The sequence below is a fragment of the Carcharhinus amblyrhynchos genome, chromosome 9 (genome assembly GCF_965287045.1).
Source record: "Carcharhinus amblyrhynchos chromosome 9, sCarAmb.v2.hapA, whole genome shotgun sequence".
Taxonomy (NCBI): Eukaryota; Metazoa; Chordata; class Chondrichthyes; order Carcharhiniformes; family Carcharhinidae; genus Carcharhinus; species Carcharhinus amblyrhynchos.
Window position 1 is genome coordinate 27,043,204 of NC_137332.1, and position 16,360 is coordinate 27,059,563.

The window sequence follows — 16,360 nt, forward strand, 5'->3', positions numbered from 1 at the left end:
GTATAGGAGAATTAAGAATACAGGGGACCATTTGGCACCAGCATGAATCATACCTGAACTTATACAATTTGGAGACCACTTATCTATGGATCTGTGAGGGGGGAAATGCTACCCATTTGGGAGGGAATGCTACCATGCACAGAGATCCTGAAGTTTTCTAGAATTGCCAGTCGTGGGAAGACCTGATAGACTCTATAACTGTCAGGATGCTACAGTCCATATAAAACCTCTGATGCACATATGGCAGAGGTTCAGACAATCTAAAAATTGGTGCAAATTTTCCAACATTGCTTATTTATAAAGACTGCTTCAAGCTGGGAAAGACAATTGATGCAGACAATTTCCACTTCATCTACTTTGCATAAGCATGTGTATGAAGTGAAAACAAAACCAATAAGAAATAAACCGTCAATTTTTTCTTGTAGGCTGCAGCTCACACTCTCTCACAAAATTCAGCGATACAGTGATGCCTCAAGCAAACAAGCAGTGTACCGGACAAACAGAGACAATCTCACATGCCACCTGTTGCCAAGCACCAAGCCTCGAGTGTACACTGAAGGAACAGAGCTCCACAGATTTCATGGAAAAGGTGAAATTATATTCTAAATATTGCACGATTTTATTTAAAGATTAAAGATTGAGGGCTACTTGAGGTGTTCGCCAAAGTGAAATGACTGGAAGAATAGGTAAATCTGGAAGATTCCAAATTCCGATGTTAAAATTAGTTTTACTTAAGTCAAACTATAGCACCCGTGTTTACATTTGCAGGGTAACAAGTCTTCACTAGTGGTAGTTTTCTAAACCTGCCTGATTGATTCATGAAGAAAACAGGCAAATAATCAAGAGCCCTTAATTTCACTTGCATCAAACATTCAACAGTTGATCCTCCGATACAGAATCATAGAATTCCTACAGTACAGGAGGCCACCGTTCGGCCCATCGAGTTTGTACTGATCACAATCCCACCCAGGCCCTATTCCCGTAACCCCACACATTTACCCTGCTAATCCCCCTGACTTTAGGGTCAATTTAGCATGGCCAATCAATCAACCTTACCCGTACATCTTTGGACTGTGGGAGGAAACTGGAGCATCTGGAGGAAACCCAGGCAGACAGTGGCTCATGGCCAGAATTGAACCAGGCTCCCTGGCGCTGAGAGGCAGCAGTGCTAACTGCTATGCCACCTACATACAACATATACAACAGCTGCATTCCATCTTTGTCACGTTCCAGTATTTTCCTTAATTCTGCCTTAGTGCACTCTATTAGATGATACAAACAATGTAACATTTTCAATTCCCAAGCAAGTTCCATGCTGGATTCCGGTATTGTAGTCCTAATCTTAGTGAGTTCACAAAAACAGAGTGCTGGAAAATCTCAGCAGATCTGACTGCATCTGTGGAGACAGAAGTTGAGTCTGACTGACTCTTCATCAGTTTACATCTATCCTTAACTACTTCTGTAAACTAAGTCAAATATAATTAGTATTAGATTTGAGACCAGCACCTGCCATACAATTATTGTCAAACTGTTACAGTAGATACATTTATCACAATTTATTTCGTGAGCAGAGTCAGGTGTAGTAAAGGTACAGTGGAAGATTGGGGTCAATGTATCATTGATACTGCTCAAGCAATGCTAGATTTTGGGAGACAAGAAATCTTTAAAACTAAACATTACTTTTACTGGTATTGCTTCTACAGCGTTCGCAGTATTCATCTCCTTAGTAAGCCACCAGATATTTTGTACACGAGGCAAACTACTTAACTGGGTAATATGAGTTCTCATTATGAGCAACTTGCATGAAGATGCCTGAAATGTTTTGTAAAGGATTCTTATTCTGGGTTCGATCTGAGGTTCCTCTGAAAGCTGAATAAGCATCTCAGCCATCCATTAGAGAAACAGAAATGCTTGGCAGCAGAGCAAATAGATTCCTGTCATTATTTAATTACAGCTCCCATCTTCCTATACGTGGGAAAGGATGGTTCCTACAATTTTAACGGAGTCCTGTTTCCACTAACCCAACTTCAAAGAAGATTTGGAATTTTGTTTTGATTTGCTTTTGTTTGGCTTGTACTAGTTTGGGTGGGCCATCCTGTAATTTTAATAATGCTGACCTTTAAGGAAACCGTAGAAAAAAGTTAGTGCAGAAAGATGCTATTCAGCCCATTGTGTCTGCACCAGCCAAAAGAAAAAAATAAACTATCCACTCATTTTAATCACATTTTCCATTTCAGATGCAGATCCAGGTACCTTTTTTTAAATGAGTTGAGCATTGCAGCCTCAACCACCAACTTAGGCAGTGAATTCCAGATGCCCAAAAACCTTTCCTCATGTCTCCTTTAATCCTTTTACTAATCACCTTATATGTATGTCCCCTGGTAACTGACCCCTCAGCCAGGAGAAGACTTTCCTATCTAGGCCCCTTGTAACTTTGTATACTTCAATTAGATCATCCCTTAGCTGCCTCCGTTCTAAGGAAAACAACCCTGGCCTATCCAATCTGTCATTATAGCCATAATTTTCAAGCCCTAGCAACATTCTTGTAAATCACCTCTGTACTCTCTCAGAGCAATCATGTCTTCCTGTAATGTGGTGACCAAAACCCAGCTGTGACCTACCCAAGCATTTTATACAGTTCGATCATTATATTCCTGCTTTTGTATTCAATACTTAACCTAATAAAGGGAAGCATTCCATATACTTTCTTGACCATCTTGTCCACTGGTCCTGCTACTTTCAAGAATCTGTGGACATGCGCTCAAAAGTACATGTACGTGGTAACTTGAGAGTTGATCCAGAAGATGTGAGCAAGATTCTTGGTGAGTACTTCATCTCTGCCTTCACTAAGGAGAGGAATGACTCAGACATTCTGTTTAAAAAGCAGCGTTATTAAATACAATAAGCATAGGGAGAAAATACTGGAAGACTAGCATCCTTAAAGGTGGATAACTTACCAGGGCCAAATGAATTGTTTGATATGATTTACTATTGTCACATGTATTAGTATACAGTGAAAAATACTGTTTCTTGCGCACAACACAGACAGAGCATATAGTACATAGAGAAGAAAAGTGTGTAGATTGTAATGTTATAGTCATAGCTGGGGTGTAGAGAAAGATCAACTTAATTGTATTCCAAGCTGTTGAAGGAAGCCAGGGATGAAATAGCGAATGGTCTGACAATTGTTTGCCAATCTTCACTAGATACAGGTGAGGTACCAGAGTCCTGAGATCTGAGAACACTGCACTATTATTTAAAGAGTGCACTTCCTCAAGACTTCTCAATATCTTTCTATTGAATATTCCTTTGCTTTGTTTGCCCTCCTGAAAGGGGTTACCTTGCACTTCTATGGATTGAATTCCATTTGCCACTTCTGTCTATTCTACTAAACCATTGATATTCGTCTGCAGTTAACAGCCATCACCTTCACTGTTAACTACACAGCCAATTTTTGTCATCGGCAAATCAATCATGCCACCTATGTTTAAGGCTAAATCATTTATACAACAAACAGCAGGGGCTCCACTGAGCCCTCTGGAACATCACTGGAAATCGTTCTCCATTCACAAAAACAGCTATGAACCATTACTTCTTGTTTCCTGCCACTGAGCAATTTTGGCTCCAACATTTTATGTAGCCCATGAGATTTCACTTTTCTGACCAGTTTGCCATGTGGGAGCTTGTCAAATGCCTTCCTGAAATCCATGTATCCAATATTCACTGCACTACCCTCATCAATCCTCATTACTTCCTCAAAAAGTTCTAAGTCAGTAGGACATGATCTTCTAACAAAACAATACCAACTATATACCAACTATTCCTGATCAATCCGTGCCTAAATGTGAGTTTATCCTACCTCAAAATTGTTTCCAATAACTTGCCCGCCACTGAAAATCAGACTGACTAGCTTATAGTTTTCTGGTCTATCCCTCGCACTCATTATAAATGGTGCAGAGTTCGCAGAGCTCAGGTCTCTGGTACCTCACCTGTAAGAAGTGAAGATTGGAAAACAATTGTCAGAGCATTCGCTATTTCATCCCTGGCTTCCTTCAACAGCTTGGAATACAATTAAGTTGATCTTTCTCTACACCCCAGCTATGACTGTAACCTTACTTTCTACACACTTTTCTTTCCTTCCCCATGTACGATGTGCTTTGTCTGTATTGTGCGCAAGAAACAATACTTTTCACTTTATACTAATCCATGTGATAAATTATCAAACAATTCATCTGGCCCTGGTGAGTTATCCACGTTTAAGGATGCCAGTATTTCCCCTCTCACTATGCTTATTGTATTTTAATAACACTACTTTTTAACTAGAATGTCTGAGTCATTCCTCTCCTTAGTGAAGGCAGAGATGAAGTACTCACCGAGAATCTTGCTCACGTCATCTGGATCAACTCGCAAATTACCATGTACATCTTGAATAGGCCCAATCATTTCCTTAGTTATTCTCTTACTTTTATTGTATTAGTAAAACATCTAAGTGAACATTTGCTGCAGTCCAGTGAAGTTTGGTTTAGTCTAACCCATTTTCAGTGACCCACTGGAAATGGGCCACTGCACCCAAGGCAGTTTGTCCTGTCAGGCAGGCATGTGTAAGCTGTACATTTTCCAGATAAACAACAAACCATTCAACTCAGTCTAACTGACCTGTGTTTTAATTTCCAGGTGATGGTGTCATGTGAAGAAGAGTGGACACTGACTGGGTGCAGTGCATATTCCCATGGTTCTCACACTCATGGGGCATACATTGTGAATAATGCATGCATGGTAATGTGTTCAGGAAAAGGGAAAGATGCAGCAGCCATTGCCATTTGTTGTCGCAAACGAAAGACAGAATTTAAGTATGATCCCAACCTTAATTACAAGTAAAATACACCAAGTTAGCTTTCCCCTCCTCCCATTTTCTTTTCTACTTTTCTGTGGGCAGTGATTCTTGTTGCGGTGTGATTGTATGGGAAAGGGTGGCTCTGTTATTTTGCTCAAGTAGCCTTGCTTGCTGCATTAGGTTAGGTGCCAAGTACTGGTGAGCTACTTTACTGTGTGGACAGCAGAGCTTAATCTTATCCTCATTAGTCATTTATAAACTTTACAACATCAGTCACTGGAAAGCAACTGGACATAAGAAACTGCCTAATTTACACCCTCAACTCATGTACAACACCACAAAATGTCAAAAGACAAGTGGTTTTGATTCAACTTTTTCTTTGGACTTCTCTCTTGTTTAATGTTCTAGCAAAGAGGCAATGACAGCCTATAGTTTTAAGAGAAAAATATGAAGCAACTTCGTCAGTGAGCACAATATTTATCATTTTTCCATCATAAGGAAAGGAGCCTCCACAATTAGTACCTGTTGGCTCCAGGACACAGCTCAAATGAGGAAACTGTGTGGCTTGCTCTTCTAATACTCCATTGTAAGTATGGTTTAAGGACTGACAGAGTACATGACCCACTTCAACTGTGGGCTTTAAATGTCAATTTTTGCACCTTGCTTCAAATTCACCACTAAGTTTATTCAAACTCAGAAGACATTATCTCACATTGTACTGGTTCAGGTTCAGATACACATGGTAGTGTTTCCAGTTTTCATTTGAGAGATTCATGGAGAAATAGTTAGTGAATAATGAAACCATTCATATTGTCTTAGCAATATCACACTCAACTGATTGAAATAATTGTTCCATCAAAATGTGTTCTGCACATTGTTAAAAGCAACTTTGACATTGGCAATTTTCAGTTCCATTAAAACTCAATCATACAATCATCGTACAAACCCTACAGTGCAGAGAGGCCATTTGTCCCATCAAGTCTGCATCTACCACAATCCCACCCAGGCCTACATATTTACCTGCTAATCCCTCTAACCTACGCATCTCAGGACACTAACATTAGCATGGCCAATCGACCAAACCCACACATCTTTGGATTATGGGAGGAAATTGGAACATCCAGAGAAAATCCACGCAGACACGAGGAGAATGCAAGCAAAACCCTGGCAGTTTTTCTTTTACTGCTGACTGCAATAATCAGTTTTAAGTGAACTGCTTGGTCTAAGTCCACTGTGCAGATCAGAGGAATAAATGTTTGTACCTCAAATTATTTATCATGGAGTATTGGAAACATGACTGCTGGTGAAATTTAGAGAAAGAAGGCAGAATAATAGGAAAACTCCAAATCTTTTTGTTTCTACATTGGAGGGAAAAGGACAACATTTCAACATTACTTTATTGAGGTATTAACCAGCATTTCTTAGGGGTGGGGCAGGGGAGAGGGGAGGGGGAAGCACACCAAAAAAATTCGGTCCACAACACAAAATTCTTTTGATTTGTTCTATTTTTCAATGATTTATATACCCATTTTTCAAAGATTTATTTCCTTGGGGGCAGCAAGGTGGCACACTGGTTAGCACTGCTGCTTCACAGCACCAGGGACCTGGGTTTAACTCCAGCCCCAGGTGACTGTGTGGAGTTTGCACATTGTCCCCGTGTCTGCATGGGTTTCCTCCAGGTGCTCCAGTTCCTCCCACAATCTAAAAGACTTGCCGGTTAGGTGCATTGGCTATGCTAAATTTTCTCTCTGTACCCAAACAGGCGCTGGAGAGTGGCGACTAGGGGATTTTCACAGTAACTTCATTTCAGCATTAATGTGAGCCTACTAGTGACTAATAAATAAACTTTAACATTTCCTCATTTGCAAATCTTACTGTTTGCCAGCTGAGGAGCAAACCAACCAACTGCACTGAGATGATTAGAAAAGGTGCTCGCTGCGTAGAATTTGTCCATTTCTAATCTGAGGACCATGACAATTGTGAATGACACCAACATTATATCAGGTCTCTTAAAGCTCAGTCGTAAGGGTGTAGAAAGTGGCAGACAGATTTGGTGTACAGAACTTGAAAGCCAAGGTCATGTTACTTCCCTAGCTCATCATCTGGAGAAACACATCCCTTACGTGCACAGATTTTAAATCATTGAGGAGAAAAGATTCAGATTTGATGTAGATGTCACTGGCGATAACCAGCATCAGAATATTTCAATATTCCACCAGACTATTGCTCTGAACATTTGTAAATATCTTTCGAGGATGTGTGATCATATTGCACAATTTTGTACTGATTTTTGTACGCTTTTTACACTTTTTATTAATAAAAAGCTAAAATTTCTTCATGGGTATGAGGTTTTGTTTTGCCTCCAGCACAATAATATAAATTAACTCCTCCACTGGCAAATAGTGTTGAAAATATATAATCGCCATTTCATCCCTCCCTTATAGTGCTGTGGGTGCACCTACACTATAGAATCCCGACAGTGCAGAAGAAGGCCATTCATCTCATGAAGTCTGCACTAACTCTCTGAGGGAGCATCTTACCAAGACCCAACTGCCCCCTGCCCCCCCAATCTCCATAAGCCTGCACATTTACCATGGCTTATCCACGTAATTCACCCATTGTGCTACCTACGTGGACTGCACCATGTAGGTTCAAGATGGCTCACCATCTCTCTCTCAAGGGCAATTAGGAATGAGGATTAAATGCTGGCCAGTGACACTCTCATTCCATTAACAAATATAAATAAAGGCATTGGTGAAAACTTAAATGTGTCCTTCAGTCACTTTATTTCTATCTTAGTAATGACTGGTAATACCTTGTAAAAAAAAGTGAAAGACCTAGATGAAATCACACCAATTTAGGAAAGACTTCAAGTAGAATAGCTCTTCCCTGTTGCCAGATGCTGAAAGCATTGTCCTGGCTGCAAGTTTAACTTAAACTATAATGCTCAGAAAACACACGAGTGATGCTTGTATCGTTGCCTTATAGATACAAGTCAAGGTTAGGAGCTTTCACCTAGATGCTACAGAATTATCAAAGGAACCATTAGTAAGGCTCGATATTATGTGCAATTGAGTAAAACAATACATCTGAGAATGCAATCAGCCATTCTGCAAAGTTTGTGTCAAGAGCTATGCAGGGTTATCTTTTGGTGAGATAAATATTTGACAGGACATCAAAAAGTTTAATCAAGATTAGCACCAAGCACATTTGTAGAACAAAATTTGATGCTTACCTGGGTTATGAGAAGGTGCATAATCTTAATTTCAATCTTTGCTATTCTCAGTTCCACTACATAGCAAGCTTGGTTGCTTGAAATTTTACATATTAAAACCAACACATTAGGTGGCACTTCATTTTTTAAAATCATTTTATTTTATTAAGTTACTTTTCATACCGTTTTTTTTAAAAAGGAAGATTGACATTACAGCATACAAACATTCCCTGGGCAATACAGAACTCAACTGCCAACACATATGGACAATGCACCATTACTTGTCTTGAGTAGTATTGATTTAGGAATGAAGGACAAAGCCTTGCTGGTTGCACTTTTTGTCTCTTAGGTTAAAGAACAAATTCAATTTATCCCCCCCACAAAACACATGGGCTATTCACCCACAAATAGCAGTGTGTGTTTAAGAGTCTTCTTTATGGACCAAGACCCAGAATCTATTAGATGTTGGTCAAACATGCAATCTATATGGATTTTCTTCTTTTCCTCCTCTCTACCAACTTCAAAGTCTACGGGGATAGTCTCATCAGCATTTTGTTTAAAAAAGTGGTTGAAGAGTTAACATCCTGCAGAACACCAAACACATTTTTCACAGAGTCAGGTCATTACAGAGAGGCAGCCATGAGGAAATATACACTGACCATAACATTTTTTTTCCAATCAGAGAGAGGATCTTCACAATGACATTTGTTTTTCCTCCATGAAATATTTTGAAAGCAAAATATATAACCAATGTACATCATGTCTCAGTAAAACACTTCAATAATCAGTTTTTTGAAACATATTTTTCAAGTGAGTTTAACATTTTGAAAGCAAACAGTATCATAAATGGCACATCTGTTTTCCCAGCAACAATGGTAATATAAATGGGATTTTTTTTTAGAAAACAATAAATGTTTTCACCTAAACAGCATAAGATCAATGGCACTAGGAAGTGTACAGATCTTAAATAATTTACGGAGCAACATAGCTCTCCCCTCTTCAACAAGGGACTGTAACATACTTAAATCAAATGATCCTAAATCAAATGATTAACATGGTTGTTTTTTTAAAAAGGGATATTAGTGTCAGCACCTACTTAAGACATTTACCAAATCAAAAATATTTTTAAGTGACCATTAAAGCAAAACTATAATAAAAATTCTCTTGAAGGAGTACTATACTCAGGACTTTCAATAAATTCGTAGATTTACTAAGTACTGATAATCAAGACTGTGTAAGACCTGAACAGAAAAAAGCTCAACTGCACTTAGCATAGCCCTTCAGTATTTTATTAAGCTATTATTTCACCCATCTTTTGTCCACGCTGGAGGTAACCAAATTGTGATTAAGGACCATTTCAAACAGAAAAGGCACTGTTGCACCAAGAATGTCACAATTTCCCTTTTCATTACAGTTGTATCTCAAAAAGAAACTGGCTTGAAAAACAGAATTCTAATTTCCATTTTTCTTTGACCTGTCACTGTGCTGAATTAAAGTCAAATTTAGATTGGGGTGTTGATTAGTGTCTGGGAATCCGTTTATGAGGGAATGCTGCTCTTAGTTAAGAGATATCACAACTGCAGTGAGTGGTTATGGCAACATAACCCCTCGGAGTACAATTTAGCGTTTTCCATCAAAATTAAGACCAAGAATTTTACTTTAAAATAAAAAGCAACTTAATGATTCCATACATTTCTCATGTGCTTTATATTAGATACATGGCATCACAGTCACATGCTGGAATGAGATGGGCAACTGTTAGAAATGCTATTCATAAATGCTAGTCAACAGCTTTTGCTTTATCGTGCTGACAATGACAGTACACCAGTAATCAGTCATTCATCATTATGCTAGACTAAAACATACTGAATTCCTTGAAGTTATTAACTGGAAGCAGATTAATAAGGCATTCAGTTTGTAGAAAGGGGGTGGGACAGGGAAAAGAGGAATGCTTTGTGAGGGTATAAAAGTAAACATTGTCCATGTACAATACAAAATTCTCAGAGGTTTTGTTTGCATTGACATGAAAAATACAATTTAAAAGTCCAGAACTCAAAGGGTTAAAAGCTAGCTCTCTCTCTCTCTCTAAGTCACCTTCAATCAATTTAGATAAGCTATACAAGGCTGGAAGAGAAATCCAATTTTATGCAAGTTGGTAAGTCACATCCAACCTAACAAAAACAGTTTAACTGTTGATCTTGGTATACTCAGACCATGTTACCTCGCTTCATGATCCAAAAACCTCATTCCAACCCTCTGCTCCTGCATCATTAGGAATGATCTGCACCAATTGGGAGAAGTGGCAACAAAGATGGATTATTTATTTTCGATAACTGATCAGCCATACAATCCCTACAGTGCAGGAGGCCGCCATTTAGCCCATTGAGCCTGCACCAACAACAATCCAACTAAAATATTTTGTGTACTGCCCAGAAGTGAGCTATCTTCTCTAAGATTTGTTTCTAATAAATAATAGCTTTGCTGAAACCGGTCACTTTTGATCTCAGCTAGATCACAACCAACCGTATGCTTCTGAACCCAAAAGCAATTTACGCCTGATGAGAGTTCTTTTGACTGGAGACACAGTTTGCAAACTCCAGCATTCACAAGTGTCTAAGATGCCGATTTCTGCTCATTTAATTGCAGGCAGATTATTTGGAAAAATCCAAGCTGTAACTATTGGCTGCTTTGATCTGGAACAAATGATCTTTTGGAGAATTTTTAAAAAGCACCATCTTTGCGTTGGGAACTGGGGAAGAACTTTACATTATGGCGTCTCTCCTTTAGTAATAAAGTTAACCTGTTCTGGTGGTGATTCTTTTAATATGTTTGCCCTATTTCTTAGTTTAACCAGCAACACCAGAAGTACCATGATGTGGAAGCAAAATGTTACAATTGGTTGGAAAATATGGTTCTTATTACACACTGTTCAGTTGATGTTTTTAGCTAATTGTTTGAGGGAAAAGAAACCCACAAACTAATATTAAAGCAGTGTTAGAAATTTCTAAAGATCCTGGGCTGCAGTAGTCAAATTATTAGAACTAATCATAGCCCATCTTGGCACATCAACCCAAGTACAACTTCTCAGGCTTGTGTATGGTGTTCAGCGATGGAGCAAAGGGAATGTAGCGAGAATTGAATTCAAGACATCCCTTCTACAAAAAAGGTGAAAATCTCTGCCATTTTCGATTATTACTTTGTACCTCAAATATGCATATTATGGAGAAGTTTGGTAACTTTGTTCAGCTCATGGACCTGAATCCATGGGAAGGAACACAACATTTCAAGGGAGAGATAAAAGATTACTACTGGAACCTACTTGTTGGGTTAAACAAGCCAAAGTGCACAGTTGGGATTACCAACAAAAATGTCTTGTCCAGGACTGAGCAGTGGAATTGGTTAAAAAACTGTTCACATCACCAATCTGGATTCACATTCAGCTCCAACGCAGGAGATAATAAAAATTCCCCTCCCCCCACCTTTGGTTGGCTGCAAAAGTTTTATTCAAAACCTCTAAATCTGGTTCATGGTAACATGAGCCAGTCTTACAGAATTGCCTGAAGACCTGATATGAAAAACAGAAATGTTACACTGGCATTTTTCTGAAACTAAGGCAGAAGAATCTGAACTCTGCACCTGGACTACGATACCCGACATGAATGGATCATCCAGTATCCCTGTTAGAGTGTCCAGCGATACTTGATGCCAAAAAGTGGACAAATTGTTTCCAAAAATAATATCCCTCACTACGATAAGCACAATGAAAAGTGGGCACAAAAACACCAGTAACTTTTAACTAATTTTAGTCTCTCGCTTTATGCGCACTTTACCGGTCAAATGGTCAATGTTCAAACTATGGCAGAACATATCTGGTATCTAGCCTGTTGCCACTGACTCATTCATTTGAAGCAGATACTAAAAGCAATATTTGTCAGGATTGATGAGCATGTAATTTTCACTATTTCTGCTCCTCAGCATTACGGTTATTAATGTTATCGTGCTCCAATTGTTGCGTACTTGATGAACATTTAATCGGGCAGCCCCAACCTAACCAATCCCATTGTTGCTACCCGGTGGCTTTTGTTGTTGTCAAGGCTTCATTTTGAGATCCAGCAAAAAGGAAAAAAAGGCACTTGTGGCCGTCTGTGCCTTTGGTTTTGTGGTCCAGAGTGGACAGCATCATCTGATGAAAGCCCTACTCCCAAGATGTGTCACACTTGGTATACTGTGACTGTAAAGTAAGGCAGAAGATCAAAGGCTTGTTTATTGAAATATTGGCAACAAAAAGAAAACCATTATGGACACAAAAATTTCCTGCAACACCCTGCCCAAAAAAAAAATCATAAATTGGCACAATACGAAGGCTAAATAGGTGACTGGGATGCTGACAGCAATTCTGACTTCTGTGTATCTCACTCATCAGAGTCATTCCACTTACACAATTCAGCCCATGCAATCTCATTGAATTCCAGTGATTCCCAGGAGGTAATTTACATCATCCTAATTGATTATTCTGTAGTAGAATTTTGGTAGACTGAATAGTCAGCTGGTAATTCAGTAATGAGAAGTGATGCTGCAGTCAATCCACAAATAGGTACTCAAATTTTCATAAATTTCCAACTACATTAGAAAAACAAAAACCAACGTGCTCTTAACCCTACACCGGCATAAACCTAAATATAGGTCAAAATAAATGCCTCCAGGATGACACACTCATTCAGGTTTACTTTGTTAACTTCATTGTTATTTGCAATTAACGTAAAAAGTTCACATTGGTTGGGCATTTAAAGTAGCCATAGTCTGCCTATAACCATAATTGAATTTGAATAGCGGATGTTAGCCAGTAGCAGTCCGAGGTTTAACAAAAATGACCATTTTCATTAAAAAAGAGCTGTTCAACATACATAACAAAACAAAGCACTTAAAAAAAAGTTCATTTTTAAACATGATACAAACATCCTTAAAATCCAGTCTGAAAATAACACTATAGTATATGACCTATTCTACATTTTTCAGAGGCCGGTGAAGGGATTAAAGCACTATGCTCTTTAGGTATTCTTTTAAAAATTTATTAGAGCATTTAAGTAGCAACCCCAGCCTAGCTGTCCTGGATCCACTTCAGCAGCTGAATTCATAGCCCAAATTCCAATTCTGTTTGAAGGGGTTAATCTTAATCAATCTTAGTGAGACCACATTGGTTAAGGATCACCATCCTAGAGTTGGATGACTAAGCATTTCAGGTCTAGGTGTACGTTCATTGGTTGTTTGAATTGAAGTATTGAGGGTAGAAATGTCAGTGATATTACAATATTCAGATGCCCTACAATAACATTGCAACTTTTCTACAACTCAGGCTGGGAGGCAATAATTTATCTTTGCAGGTAGAGATAATGTGAGGTGCTGAAGATTAGCAGAATGAAGAGGTTTTTTTGGGAGGGGGTGCAAAATCTCACTAACTATGCTCTATAGCTAACATTGTATCATGTAAAAGATTGACAATGTTTTTATATTTTGCAGGTGACAATTGTTATAATTACATTTTAAAAGATGAATGGCCTGATTGTTCTAATACTTAATCCAATTCTTAATGAATAGGATGCTTTTGTGAGTTAGTTACATAAATGTTTTCACAAAACTCCAAATGGACTGAGCTGCTAACTGCAAAGTCTGAATCCTTTTATTCTCTATAATGATTATTAATTTTTCAGTATTAATCACGTAGCAGCAAATGGCAGTCTAGTTCCAGACAGATTGGGACTGGAAATTAATATTCTTTTGAGAATCACATCATAATTCATCTTAACATCCCTCTCAACTGCAAGTTATGAGTTATTAAAATCATAGATCCAGGATTTTTCTTCATCAATAAGTCAGCTTCATTTTCACTGGGGTTACTAACTTCACAGATAACATTCCTCCCTTGGTCAGAAACAGCTGAGAATCTCTTGGGTCAAATCTTTATGGATCATCTTTAAATGCAAGTGTAAATTCTAAACATTAAAAGAAATCTGGACTCAACAGGTATGAATAACCAATTAGAAGCCAAGGACGAATTTAATAACCTCCTACAAAATTCAACATTTCTATTGTAGTATATCAGAATTCCATCATATTAAAAATGATTTATCTGCGTTTTGTTAATTTGTCATTTTATGCCAAGTTTTTGTTGTAATATAATCAAAGACATTCCACAGATTACAACATGTTGCATCAACATTAACTTGTCTTCCATTCCCCATCCTGTTCAAATCCATAACTAACACTCACAATATGGCTGTCCCACCACATACAGACTATGTAATGGACAAGTACACAATACCAATTAAATAACTGAATGTATTATGTCTAATAAATGTTTGGTAGTAATTATTCAAAATATTAAATCAATAGGTCACAATTAATAACCCTTTGATGGGATGTCAGCGTATAAATGACATGGAATATGCTGGAAATCAGCATCCACCATACTGGTGACCTGTGAAAGTAAAAATAGTTCTAATAAATAATACTCTGTAGTGCAGGAAGTTTGAAGCATCAGTATCTACACTACAGAATGCCACATGTGGGTCTGTACCAGCAATTCCCCACAACACAAGTTCATCTCACCAGAGCTACCACAAGAAGCTGCAAGGTAAGACTTGTGATTTTTCAAAGAGAAGGTGAAAACTCTTAGCCAGGTCAGTATGCACGTATTCCAATGGATCAATTTGCAACATTAAGAGGATTGGCCTGGGAGCAAGTCATCCACCCATTTGACTGGAGATGTGTCAAATGGGTGATAGATAAATATAAATACTTTAAAGGCATCTTATCCTCGAGAAAGGTCCTAAAAAAAAAAGGTATTTCAAACTTTTAATTTCTCATGGCCATGTCATGTTATAAACTATCCAATGTCATGTATGCTTCTCAGCCTTGATTACTACCTTGTATTTTCAACCAATTATTTAATGATCTATGTTCAGGTGCATCCTTTTCCCCAAACTTGTCAGAGTTATTTCAGAAACTACAATGTTAACTAATGTATGTGAACTTCAGTTAAATAAATATTACACACTTGCCCATTACATATTCTATCTATTCTATACAGGAATGAAGTGTGATTTTAAAACATGGTTATTTTAAAAATTGAAAGCAGATAAGCTACTTTATGACGTGATTAGAATAGGTTTTCTGATCTTATACCATTAATATGAATAGTGAAATATCAGTTAATATCACCAACAAAAAAATCTTTCCCTATGATATAAATGGCCATAAAGATTGGACTTTAGAGTTCCTCACAACAAAATATACATTCTCGGTATTAACCTCATTGGAAAATGGCTGCTAGTCATATGGGCTTAAAAAGAAAAAGTTGCCTTTATTAAAGTATTTAACTAATATTTAATAAAGTACCAGGTTGCTATTAAGGTTAAACAATGAATGTACGGAGTCAGCACATCCTTGTAAACCTCAAATCCTCTTTGCAAACACTGGGACCCACTAAACATTCCAAGACACAATTGCTGTGACCAACTGAACAGGATTACCAGATGTTCTATTATACAAATAAAATTAAATCTATATAATGTAATACCACACAGGATTTTGTTACTTTGAAAAATCCAAACTTTGGGAACTATTATACATAAATCAACAAGCTCTCCTTTCCCCAAAACTTTCAAATCCTCCGTAGTTACTACTGAAAACATTCGATAAAAATTTGTCTTTTTGGATATTCACAAGCACAACCACTAGTTATCCATTTCCATACAAAACCTTCAAAGAATAGGGGAGGGACTTGCATCAAATCTGGAGCTTCAACTGTCAAAGTTTACTTCACAACAGTTTATAAAAGGCCTGCTGTCTGCAACCTAGGTGCATGCACACCTTCCCCAAATCGATTGGTGCCTAAAGCCATCTGGTATAGTGCCCAGTCCTTCACCGTTAAAAAGATTAACGGACACCAAGCAACGGTAATTTACTATGCCCATGGCCATTCCAGTCATCTTTATGGATCCATGTCATCAAGGTCACTTTTAGAATCACCAAGCATCATGGGAGACTCGGAGCCCTTAGTTTGAAGAAATGAAGGAGAATTATTATTGGAACAAGCACATTAACTTAAAAGACAGCTTATGAGTTACAAGCGGAATGATGAGAGAAAGGGAAAGCTGAAAAATATATCACTTGACCATCAAGAACATTAACGTTTTAAGTGCTGGCTGCCAAGTATAATCATAGAATCCTACAAAGCAGAAGGGGACCATTCGGCCCATCAAGTCTGCACCGACCACAATCTCACCCAGGTCTAATCCCCATAACCTCATGCA

At 38.1% G+C, this 16,360-nt stretch overlaps 2 protein-coding genes across 3 annotated transcripts in view; one reads left to right on the plus strand and one right to left on the minus strand.

The window, feature by feature from the left end:
* Positions 1 to 6,265, plus strand: part of pcsk9 (proprotein convertase subtilisin/kexin type 9) — a 31,725-nt gene extending 25,460 nt beyond the window's left edge. Inside the window, exons 11-12 of the mRNA XM_080195360.1 lie at positions 426 to 589; positions 4,675 to 6,265. Of these exons, the coding sequence (XP_080051486.1) occupies positions 426 to 589; positions 4,675 to 4,878 (368 nt within the window). The 3' untranslated portion in view covers positions 4,879 to 6,265. The remainder of the gene's footprint in view (positions 1 to 425; positions 590 to 4,674) is intronic.
* A 1,921-nt stretch (positions 6,266 to 8,186) lies between these two features.
* usp24 (ubiquitin specific peptidase 24) overlaps positions 8,187 to 16,360 on the minus strand; it is a 169,995-nt gene continuing 161,821 nt past the window's right edge. For both annotated transcript variants that reach the window (XM_080195353.1, XM_080195352.1), the window contains exon 67: positions 8,187 to 16,101. In XM_080195353.1, coding sequence (XP_080051479.1) covers positions 16,039 to 16,101 — 63 coding nt within the window. In that variant the 3' untranslated portion in view covers positions 8,187 to 16,038. The remainder of the gene's footprint in view (positions 16,102 to 16,360) is intronic.